A 12950-nucleotide genomic window follows, 5' to 3' on the forward strand; every position below is an offset into this window, starting at 1 on the left:
AAGTTTATCAGAGCACAGGTCACATGGTTGTGGCACCCTGGGAAATTAAGAATATGGCTAGCCCCATGTGAAATTTCAAAACTAAGTATAAAAAAACAGTGTTTTTGAAAACCGTTTTTTAATGCAGGATTCTGCTGGAGAAACTCTAATAACTGATGTATTTTGAAAAAAACATGTTTTCCCATGCCAGTATTCCTTTAAGTGCATATTTACAGACCACCTTCATTCATACTGCATATAGCCTCACTGGCTATAATGGCCCACTATAACCCATATTTTCTCTTGTGGAGCAGCTATTAAATGTTGCCAGTAGTGTACCATAGCGTAATACTTGCAATTTAAGAAATAGTCATTATGAGAAAAGGTTTTTTTTAACTCAGAGAGTTTTGAAATGAGGGTGTAATTTCCTTTCTGCTTGAATGCTCAAAGGACACAGGCGTTATTTTATTCGCTCAGTTACACTAGGGGAAGCCTGAACAATAAGTAAAGGAAGTGCTTCTTGATATATGGAAATAACAGGACATACTCTTTATTTATATATATTATATAGTTTAAGCTAAACAGTCTAAAGTAATTCACTTTGCGTTGTTATGTTTTTATACGCCATAAGATCACATTCTGTGCTGGTGCCTGGACTAGAACTGAACGGATTGCTTCTCTCGCCACACACCTGTGAAACGTCCTCACGTATTCTCACTTCACACGGAAAGCGAGGCGGCAAGAACATTTTTCCACTAACAGCGTGCGACTTAAATGTTTTTTTTTTGTAGCTAACACGAAACAACTCCATCTTGGTATGCGCTTTTTCAGCAACGGTGCCCCACGCCTGTCAGAGTATGTTCTTAAATACTGCCATTGCAAAACGCTAACCACAATAGGGATACCGAAAGCCGCAAACATATCTGGAGGCAATATATTTTTCTCCTCACAGAGCAGAAGGCATTCAATAGGAGTACGATAACCCTTAGAATGAGGATTGAAGCGAACGGCTCTGGGTTTCTAATTTGGTGACTGACAGAGCCATTCACCTTTTTCAGGACTCCAGTGAAAGCCAGAGATTGAGAGCTCCCCACTGAGCCAATCATCAGTAAGGGGCGTGGTTAGCGAGCAGAGTTAACAGGCGTGCATGTCAGACTCAGGCATGTGCTGTAAGAGTGTGGCATAGCTCTTGTGTGGGAGACCCTCTGTCTGTGAGCTGCTGCCGCTGCCTTACACCGTGCGTGCCGGCTGCTACATATGCAGCCAGACCTGAGGTGTACTTGGGACACCTAAACCTCACTTTGGTTTTGCTCACTAGTCTGCTGTCACGATAAACTTTGCTTTTCCTTCACTCAAACTTATACTGAAGAATTTTAAAAAAATATATTTCCATAACCCCTGTAACCCAGCCTACCTATGCAGAAAGCTCAGTAAAGAACACGTCCGAGTGGGACCCAGGAATGGAACCGCTACGCACCTTTTGCGACGGGCGCTGGACTTTGCTGCTCTTCTCGGGGATATTGTGCTTTGTCCTTGCCCGCGGAGCTGTGGGGTATTATCCCAGGTTTTCTCCCTTCTTTTTTCTTTGCACCCATCACGGAGAGCTGGAAGGGGATGGAGAACAAGGAGAAGTGCTCATCTCTCTGCACCTGGCCGGCAACCCTGGCTACTACGTACCTGGGCAGGAGTACCATGGTAAGTGGCACCAAGGGCAGTGGCCTCGTTGTTGTATTTTTGTAATGCTTTGTGAACCACATATTCTTTCATTGATAAGGGGATGCTTTGTCTGCTCAACAGCAAGATAAGTCACATTACTGTTTATTCATTAAGAATGCATTGATGTAATACAGGTATTGGACCTGTTATCTAGAATGCTCGGGACTTGGGGTTTTCCGGATAAGGGATCTTTCTGTAATTTGGATCTCCATAACTTAAGTCTGATAAAATCATTTAAATATTGATTAAACCCAATAGGCTTGTTTTGCCCCCACTAGGCATTAATTATATCTTATAGTTGGCATCAAGTACAAGGTTCTGTAAAGTCTTTTTGTGTAAATCAGTGCCTTTTAGAGGCAAGCTGTTGCAATGCTTAGCACACATTTGGATTTTAATGCTGACAGAGGGGATAGTCTGGGCACAACAAATACTATATCAAAGGATCATTCAGAATTTATTTTCTATCCTTCTGGAAGTATAGAAAAATAACATTTAACATATATTGTTTTCAAGTCTTCATCATAATTGTTTCAAACTTGCCACTTAGTACTTCACTGTCCATAGTTTATCACTTTATACATAGGTATAAAACAATACACACTGGCAACCTGAAGCCACAGCAGTGTTGTGACAGTATTATTATAGTTTACCAAGTACTTAGCAGCTTTAAGGGGGGGTTTCCACATATTTCAATCCAGATTATCTAGTGAACAAGACATTCCTTCCCTCTGATGTATTGTAAACATAATTTGCCAGTTATAATTTACTTTGTATTAATAAAAAACATTTTTTTGATCTATGTGTTACTTGTACAAGATATGCTTCTACATGGCACATATATGGTTCACCTTAAACATTACCAAACACATTTAGCTTTTCAACATATTTTTGAAAGGGCAAAATTCTGTCCTGTTTTCAGCTGCAATAAAAGCCAATTTGTTGTGCCAGAAAATATACTTTTAAATTATCATATTTAATGTACAGGAAATCCAGTTTCCTTTAATACATTTTCCCAGATTGTCCAAAATTGCTAAGACCTATTTTAAGATTGCTTTAAAGGGGGTGACAAAATGACTTCTACTTAAACTGTATATTTAAATTACTTTGTATGGAATACAATTCTGCACAATAATGTACATGCATTTTCCGTTACATGTTAAAAATATATGGTCTTTAAGATGATTCATGTTTTACGCATTAACATAAGCAATTTTAAGGTGATCCTTTTTTTCATTTTTAACACAAAAATGTGTACATATTGCTTTGTCCGTGTTTATCTATTTGGATCTTTTGACTCTCAAAAATGCATCTGACTACAATTTCACATTCATGTAACCAGAAGCAGCCAGGAAACCAGCTACACCCTGCAATATCTGTGTGTGTATATGTTTTGTCACCCATGGGTTATGCCCTATAGCATCATCTAAAGGTGCAGTTCTAGTTAACATGCAAGTGGTACTCTCAGTCCTGGTTACTTAGTAGTGTAAACACAAACCATTTACCAGTGGAACCTGGTAAAAGACAGAATACATAACATAGATAAAGGAATTTGTATTTTACAAAGTCTGGTATCTTACAGAAAGAGCAACACAAATTATCTACATTTTCCAGCTATCCAAAGTACTGTGTCATTGATTACTATGTCTGTTATATGTTACAACTAGGCCTTCTTGCATTTCTACACCAAAGAATGGGTCATGAAACGTAAGTTGTTCATTACAATGAACAAGAGAAGTTGGCACATTCTGTATCATTGTAAAGGAAATATATATCATGAGCCATCTGCACTAGAGTGGATTGAAACTATAATTCATTAATGTCATCATATTTATATCCGCTGTACAAATATTTTTACCTCTTTAATATTGTTAAGTGATGCCATTTTAGAAAAAACATCTGAAACCAACCCCTGACTTGTAAGTTTATCTAATATTTTTTGTCACCTTGGTGGTCAAAGCACACTAGTAGTACAGGTATCGGACCCCTTATCCGGAAACCCATTATCCAGAAAGTTCCGAATTACAGAAAGCCCGGCTCTTATAGACTTCATTTTAATCAAATAATTCAGAATTTTAAAACTGATTTCCTTTTTCTCTGTAGTAATAAAACAGTACCTTGTAATTAATCCCAACTAAGATATAAATAATCCTTATTGGATGCAAAACAATCCTGTTGGGTTTAATTAATGTTTTGTTGATATTTTAGTAGACTTAAGCTACCTGAGCATTCTGGATAACAGGTCCTATACCTGTACAGCATGTGATGTAAGTGGGTGTTATTGATTTTTCCCTTTTTAAGTGTTTACCTTATTCAGACTAAGTCTAGCAGTCAGAACTGTGCCTCATTCTAGGGTCCTGGCCTAATGATTAAGCTAAATGGTGGAGATAGTAAAACAGAAGAAAATACATTTTTAAAGCATGCAGGCTATAGGAGAGGAGGAGTGAGATCTCTTTGTGGAGTCAAAGAAGCACACAGATACAAAATTTTTAAATAAACCTCTTATCTATCTTATCTAATAATATAACTAAAATCCAATGTGTATAAACAGATGCTTTGTTAAACCTGTATCTCTCAATGACACATGATTTATTAAATCAGCCACTTATCTTTTATAACTATTTCTTCCTTATAGTCTTTATAACTATTAAAGTGGCTATACACAGGCAGATTTAAGCTGCAGATTTGGCCCTTTTAGACTACCCAATTAATATCTGGCCAGAATAAGGCAGATATGGATGGGGGCAGCTTAAAAAAAATCATTTCAGGCAAGGACCACATGTACTCGTTGATTTGCTTGCCCCAACAAACTGCATTCCCATCATTCTGGTCTGATCATTTGGCCCTTTGGGTGAGTATATCGGGAGAGGTTTGCTTGTTTGGTGACCCCACCAATCAAGTGGATCTCTCAATGTATGCCTTGGCTTTTTCTGCAGGTTGATAAACACTCTGCTCACTTAGGTGTGTAGCGTGCTTGGTGATATATTTGTAACTGGATGCTTGCTAAAAGTAAAGACATGAAAGAGCTTGTTAGTTAGCCTATGATGTGTGAAAGAAAAAGAACTCAATCAGAACCTGTGGTGGCAAGGGATATTTCTTATTTACAGTAGGGTTAAGGTTGCATTAGACTCTCCAATATATTATTACCATTACTTATACAGGAAAAAGGTATCTTTAGGATGCTTAGGGATTCTAACACCTAAAAATAATGTCAAATGTTAAATTGGATAGATTAGTGTTTAATACATTGCTCTATAAAAGTATATAGTTGCTTTCACTCATCAATTTCATTGGTGATTGTGCAGAGGAAAAATAACAATGGCTTTGGGGGTGAGGCAGGGACTAAGATGGGGTGTGAGAGGATGTTAGGGGGGATGGGGAAGTGAGCAAGGGAGGTCAGGGGGGCAAGCGGGCCATGCCACCTAGTGGCGCAAATGATTTAAATCTACCCCTGGTTTCCTATCAGAATATTCTGGCTGTCTGTATAGGCATGATCTGTGGTCCTTTTGTAACTATTTAGATAGATATAATTGCTTTGTAGCCTGGGCAGATAAGTAAAAGCTTACTCTACTGCTGTTTATTTTCTTATATCTTCCATTTTGATTCTTTAAAGAAATCATTAAGTTGCAGGGGTGGGATATAAGAGAACAAAGGGATATCACACTACTGACTCGGTTTTTTAAGTGTGCCTTAGCTTCAGTCGCAGCACTGAAAGAAAGCATTTTGGCAGCCAGAAAATAGACACACAGAAACATGACCATAACTTTTTATAAATTATATTAAATCCTGTTCTTTTTTTCAATCCTACTGTCGATCTCTGAAGCATATACAAAGGCTTGTATAAGCAAACATTATTATTTTAATGATAGTGTCTATTAAAGATGATAAATTGAAACAAATTCTTTGTCTTATTTTTTCTGTCTTTCTCGTACTTACATTTTTTCTCTCAAACTCTCTCATTCTCGCTCTCTCTTTCTCTTGGAATATTGTACTATAATTTTATCACTGCAGTTAGCCATAGCAACCAACTCATTTCTTGTAGATTGATCAGAATCAGTTGCTGATTGGCAGCTTTTGTTAGTTGCTCTTGTACCACTTTTCCAACTCTGTTATGTTTAATGGTTTATTGTCTTAATGCTTGGGCCCCATACAAGGGCCTTTATCAGGAAAAAATACAAACCAACAAAATATATATACAGACTTCCTTGCTTGATCCTCAGGTAAAGGATTGTTTGTTGCTAGGCAATGCATTTTTCTCTTTACATGACCAAGGAACATAGGTGCAATGTTGTTGGGATGCAAAGGGTTTAATCCCCAAAATGGAGCCAAAATCAGATGACAAGTGTATCACAAATGAAGAAAAGGTTACATTTTTGTTGAAATAAAACAAGACCAAAAAAAGCAAAGGGTAAGGGGAAGTTCTATGAAGAAAAAGGGAACTATGTATTGGGGAGTTTGACATCTATTCACTCACAGATCTTAGTCCTCCAATTACAGTATGCAATAGAGCCAACAAACATACTGTATGTCAGCCATATGGCATTCATTTGACATCCAACTGGTCCTATCCTGTACCCTGTGCGGGCAATAGCAGACATGGTGGCATATGTTTTTGTTTCTCTCTTACATACTGAAATTAAAGGACAGGTCTATGGCTGACTTTAGCTCAGGTGTGGGTGGTTCCTGGGGGTTGTTTTTTTTTACATTTTTTTTTAATTCACAGTGGTTTTTCTTTTGCTTTGTTTACTTGGGTTACGATATCAAGTGAATCTTGGCATAATGTCAGGGATTTAAGCTTTGTCATTTTCTTCCTGACGAAGGCCTTACCATTGAATATATAAACATTAGAACTTTTCTGCAGATTTTTTTGAGAACTAACCTAGAAGTAGGTATAAGCGACCCCTCAATTCATTATTTACCATCCGCAGAGGAAACTGTATCTTGTGTAGCTACACAGTTGAGCAATAATTGTACTTAAATTGTTATGTCCCTTTAAGACATTTTATTATGTGGTTATATCCTCTATTTGAAAGTAATGTAGCTAGACTACATAGATTTGCGGAGTGCCAGGGGTCAATCTAATTGAATGATAAAGTATTCTCATAACGTGTGCTTTATGAATGAATTGGACACGCAACAATAGCAGCCAACCTGTGGTGATTAGCTATGATACTTTCAAATAGATTCAAAATGCAAGTGGAAAGAAGCCTTTCGATTCTCTGCTCCTGTGTGTAGCTACACTGACAGGTATGGAGTTGGCCTGAGTGCAGCTACATGAAGCAGATATTGGCATGAAAATGCATGATTTGAGTTCTTTGCAACAATGTGTGCAGGTGCACACATGAGTGAATAGGAGCAAATCTGCTTCTTAAAACACAGGTTGAGAGAAGTAGACAATACACCATGTGTGTCTGTAGCCAAAGTCCTAAAATAGTGGTAGGACTTTGCAAAGAAGACCTCTACTCCAAAATAATTGCATTCTTTATGTGCAAAATTTCCATCCACCCTATCCTCCCAAATGAGTTATGACTGTGAAGGAGGGCATTATCAAACCTGTGTTTTCACACTGACTTGCATATTGCAATGAAAATTGAATTTTTTTTTTTAATGATTATATTGGCTAAAGTTTTTTTTAATTTGTTTTTTTGCAAAGTCATTGCACACAGGTAGGTGAACATCCGCTTTAAAGTGACCATACAGATATAGATATTGATGGCAGATACAAGGCTTCATATAATAATCTATTTCTATGGTTAGCAAATGATTAGGACAGTTTTTTTAAATAGGAAGGAGCACTCATCAAAACTGAAAATGCCTTTTTTTGATATCCATAGATGTAACACAATAGGTTCATCGTTTCATGAAGGAAACCCCTCCCTTCATTCTCCCTTCAATGTTTCTGACATCTGATGGGTTAGAATACTTTGGTTCTGTTATCTGCTTTGTTAAACAGTAACTGTACTCCTTCAGCCAGTCTGGCTATAAAAGTAGTATGATCCAGATAATGTCTAGCCAGCCATTCTTCTTGTGCCTTTGCAAGCATGGCAAACATCTGATCCTATCTATGGGGTTAATATTAGAAATTTACCAGCAATGTACTTGCTGGGTAATTTAAGATACCCTTTTGTTCTGCCTCTGATCCTTCCCAGTTCCTGCTAAATGGTAACTTTTCCATCCCAAACCACAGAATTTTTCATGGTCCACATATTGATTTAATCAGTCTACCCATCTATGTTATCGATCTGCCCATCAACACAATTGATCCTCCTTTTTGCAACACTGTCTCACTGCTCTTACATCATCAGCCCACACCCAGCTTGCATCAGCAGGTATTCAAAATGTAGCAGACCTACCACAGAAATATAACTGCTTTTGTTCAAAGCTGGTCCGTTTTCTGTGTCAGCTGAAGAGCCACTTTCAGTAACACAGTAATACATATAAAGGTGGCCTTTCAGTTGAGATTGCATTTTCAGAATGCGGGCTACACCAAAGTATATACAAGACCTATTGCTTTAATGGAGACTATTATACACCATTGATGATGTGCAAATAAAAGTGCTGGGTATGAGATCTAGCTGATAATGGGAAAGCTGCAACTCTACTTACCACCATCAGTGGGAACAATCTGAGACAGTTTGGTGGGCCTGGGAACAGAGAGACAGGGGCAGGATGTGGGCTGCTACAACAGAGTTCTGATTGACACTCACAGTTATGACCATTTCCTGTAGGATAATGAAAGAACACACTCATATTTTAGCCTAGACAGTGTGCAGAGACATTTTCTCTACGGTGCTGATATAATGGCATTTTTAGACGTAAAACATGATTTTAACCAATTTTTTCCTTGATGCTATTCATTTAAAGGAAGGGTGAATAAAATGCTAGGAGATGAGGCTGACATATGTCAACTGAATTACAGCATAAATACAGACATGGTGTTCCCATTTTCATAACACTGAAAAAATGAAAGGAGGGAATTAGGAGGAATTGTAGAGGAAGGAAGTCAATTTTATTTAAAAGGTTTGGCTCCTTACCTTTCATAAGGAAACAGCTGGCCCTGCAAATGGTTCCAGAACCAGAAGTGAGAATGGAACCTGCTCATGTTTCCTGCATATTCGTTAGCATGGAAAACCACTGATTTTGATTTTTTGAAAATGGAAAAAGAGGGCTGTTGCTGTTTATACAAACGTACAAAATACCAATTTTCCTGGAATATTATCTAGCCTTTTAATAATATTCTTTATCCTTTATAAAGTTTTAAAAATGGCAAACAAGTATCAAGTACACCATGATTAATATATTTCAGAAAGCACTTTGTAATTATCATATTTTTATACTGCTTTTTATAGTCTTGCTGTGCCAGGCAGCAACCAACTTACTGAGGAGTATATACTGAATGTCAGAAAGCTTTTTATTTATCTTGGTCCATGAACTCTTACCAACAATTCAGATTTTTATTGTTTTTACTCTAACTGTATTTTTACATAAGCCACAAAAATGATCGATCCTTTTTTTTTTAATCATATGTAGAAAGAACACTATAGAACAAGTGATCAGAAATATTAAGGAATGTGATGTTATAATTAACTAACAAACAAAAGAAGCCAAAAGTTTATTCAACATATTAGGGCCATACCATTTACCCAAGGCACAGGAGAACCAATAAAGAGTCAGGTTTCGCCCAGCTTCTCCTGCAGCATAAGTGCATCAATCTCTTCCACATTCTTTAAACCATGTAGAGACCAATTCAGATACATGAGAAACATATTGCCCATGTAAAATAACCCAATCGCTTTATTGAAACAAATAAAAATATAGACACCACAGTACATTTATATAAATATATATACAGCAACAAAGAGATCCGCGCTCACAGGGCTTATAGAATTAATATGGTGTTTATTGAGAAGACTAACTTTTAGGCTATATCACTAGCCTTAAAGGCTTAAAACACCATATTAATTCTATAAGTCCTGTGAGTGCGGATCTCTTCGTTGCTGTATCTAATTCTTCACCTGGACCTGCACCCAGGCTATTGTGACCCGATTGACGTGAGTGCCGGCTCTCTCCTGATGTATATATATATATATATATATGCTGTATATATATAAATATATGAATTCAGATAACTGTATATGCACTTATTCAGCTATGAAAAAGTAAGCTCCACAACAAAGCTTTGTGACAAATCTTTTAAGGCATGAATGTTAGGGGAGCATTTTTAAGATGGATGTTACACAGATCTCAGTAGGCACAGCTGATAAAAAGCTGTTCCCCTGGGAGAACACTATCTAAGAAACTGATAAGAAACACATTTGTCCTGTGTTCAAGCACAAATGCATACACAAAAGCTACTAAAGCAAGCCAGTGGATTTGTGCATATTTTGTAGAGATTAAAATAGAAGTTGCTAAAAAATTGAATAATATAGTCAGAAAAGTAAAACACAAAATGCAGCTCAAATTTAGAAAAAATGGTTAAGTTTTTCTTTAAAAAATGTTTACAGTATTCTGACTTTGATACATGTAATGATAGTCTATTTGTATCACATTTTTATTACTAATGCTTGTATACTACACAGTTATAAATAGGTAGAGTTTTAATGGAAATTACCTATTTATTTTTTATATTTTAAAATTCTTTTACAATAAAGCTTTTTATTTTATTATACAAGAGAGGAAAAAAGTGTGCAAATGTAGCACACAGTAAAGACTGAGCACAGTTACATGGCTGCAGATTATTTTTATTTCCTGGCAATGCAACTTTGTCCATCAGCCTTGGCGTAGTGTCCCAGTATACCCTGGCCCCTTTTATTTCCAAAGGAGCTATGGATTGAGCATTTTATAGGACAGCTGCTTTTATTATAATGGCACTCTTACCAACAATTCAGATTTTTATTGTTTTTACTCTAACTGTATTTTTACATAAGCCACAAAAATGATCGATCCTTTTTTTTTTTTAATCATATGTAGAAAGAACACTATAGAACAAGTGATCAGAAATATTAAGGAATGTGATGTTATAATTATGTAAAAAAACAAACAAACAAAAGAAGCCAAAAGTTTATTCAACATATTAGGGCCATACCATTTACCCAAGGCACAGGAGAACCAATAAAGAGTCAGGTTTTGCCCAGCTTCTTCTGCAGCATAAGTGCATCAATCTCTTCCTCATTCTTTAAACCATGTAGAGACCAATTCAGATACATGAGAAACATATTGCCCATGTAAAATAACCCAATCGCTTTATTGAAACAAATAAAAATATAGACACCACAGTACATTTATATAAATATATATACAGCAACAAAGAGATCCGCGCTCACAGGACTTATAATTATTATAATGGCATTCCATTTCAGAGCAAATTAGGCACAGGCGTTGGCCCCCCCCTTGGTTTTCAAAGTTGCTTCTAAACGAAGGTGGAGGGCAGACGGCGGAGTGGTGGGAGAGGGATAGCGTGGGTGGGCTTCTGGGGGGGCTCTCTTTGGGAACAGAAAGTGTACGTGTCCTAAAATTTCGGCGACATGCTACGTGCACCGCAAATCTAAACTCCTAATCCCCCCACCAAAAACAACATCTGCTGCCCCTGAAATTAGGACCAGATTTACCAAACAGTTTAATGGTGCCTTTTATGAGGAGGTGAGCAGGAATCTTGATGCTGGAATGGCGGTGGATGTCATCTACTTGGACTTTGCAAAAGCATTTGATACAATAAAACACATAAATTTAATGATAAAAGTGAGGAATATTGGAACATAATATTTGCAATTGGATAGAAAAGGATAGATTACAAAGAGTGGTGGTAAATAGAACATTTTATAATTGGGCCAGTGTTGTTAGTGGAGTACCGCAGGGGTCAGTCCTTGGTCCTTTGCTTTTTAACTTGTTTATTAATGATCTCTGGTGGGCATACAAAGTACTGTTTCTATTTTTGCTGATGACACTAAATTGTGCAAAATTATAAGTTTGATGCAGAATGCTGCCACTTTGCAGAGCAATTTGACAAAATTGGAAAACTGGGCAGCAAACTGGAAAATGAGGTTCAGTGTTGAAAATTGCAAAGTTATGCACTTTGGTATAAATAATATATATATTATATATATATATAATAATAAGTGCAAGTTATACTCTAAATGGTAGTGTGCAGGGGTATTCTTAATTGAAAAGGATCTGTGGATTTTTATAGATAATAAGTTGTCTAATTTCAGGCAATGTCATTCAGTCTTGTATAAAAAGTGCATTGACTCAAGAGATGAGAACACAATTTTGCCTCTTAATAGGCCTCTGGTAAGGCCTCACCTTGAGTATGCAGTGCAGTTTTGGCCAGACATGTTTCTGGTAGAGGCTCTGTGCGATGTTAAAAAACAATTTGGTGGCTAAGGTTTGTATGTTTTTTTTAAAAATTAAAAACAGGGCTTATTTACCAACACTAGGCAAATTTGTACCTGGGTAGTAACCCATAGCAACTAGTTAAGGATTAGCATATTTCAACCAGGTGCTGGTAGAATAGTGAAAGGAAAATTAGATTGATGGCAATCAGGTACTGTCCAGGTGCAAAATTGCCAGTAGTTGATAAATGAGTCCCAATTAATAATTTCACCTAGTTCAATCCATGCCTTCCAGTTGTTCTAAGGATAAGCAGTAAGCAACCTGCTATAAGACAACTGTATGGATGTGACCTAAGGTTCTTTGTATGTGCAATACTTTAAAGACTGCATGACTAAAACAGATATTTATCCAGTCAGAGCATTTTTGCAGTTATAATATAGATTGTATAACAATATAATATAAATAAATTACCAATTGTAATAAGGCAACAATAAGTGCTTTGCAAGAATGTCCTTATTCCCTTGCACAGTGATCCCCAACCAGTGTCTCATGGGCAACATGTTACTTGGATGCTGCTCCCAGTGTCCCCAAACCAGGTAGTTATTTTTGAATTCCTGACATGGTGGCAAGTGATTGAATAAAAACAAAATTTACTACCAAATAAAGCCTCCTGTAAGCTGATATTGAGCACAGAGGCTGCTTACTAGCCAATCTCAGACGGTTTTTGTCACCTCCATTTACTTTTATGATGCTATTGTTGCTATTGTTGCTGTCTTTTAAAGGAACAGTAACACCAAAAAATGAAAGAGCTTTTAAGTAATAAAAATATAATGCACTGTTGCCCTGCACTGGTAAAACTGGTGTGTTTGCTACAGTAACACTACTATAATTTATATAATAAGCTGCTGTGTAGCCCCGGGGGCAGCGAT

General features: G+C 36.9%; 1 protein-coding gene across 5 annotated transcripts in view; it reads left to right on the forward strand.

Moving 5' to 3' along the window:
* The first annotated feature begins 1132 nt into the window (after positions 1-1132).
* Positions 1133-12950, forward strand: part of reln (reelin) — a 258716-nt gene continuing 246898 nt past the window's right edge. For 4 of the 5 annotated variants that reach the window (XM_031897689.1, XM_012958659.3, XM_012958660.3 and 1 more), the window contains exon 1: positions 1133-1674. In XM_031897689.1, the coding sequence (XP_031753549.1) occupies positions 1440-1674 (235 nt within the window). In that variant the 5' untranslated portion in view covers positions 1133-1439. 5 annotated transcript variants of the gene reach the window in all.

The sequence above is a fragment of the Xenopus tropicalis genome, chromosome 3 (assembly GCF_000004195.4).
Source record: "Xenopus tropicalis strain Nigerian chromosome 3, UCB_Xtro_10.0, whole genome shotgun sequence".
In the NCBI taxonomy this organism is placed as follows: Eukaryota; Metazoa; Chordata; class Amphibia; order Anura; family Pipidae; genus Xenopus; species Xenopus tropicalis.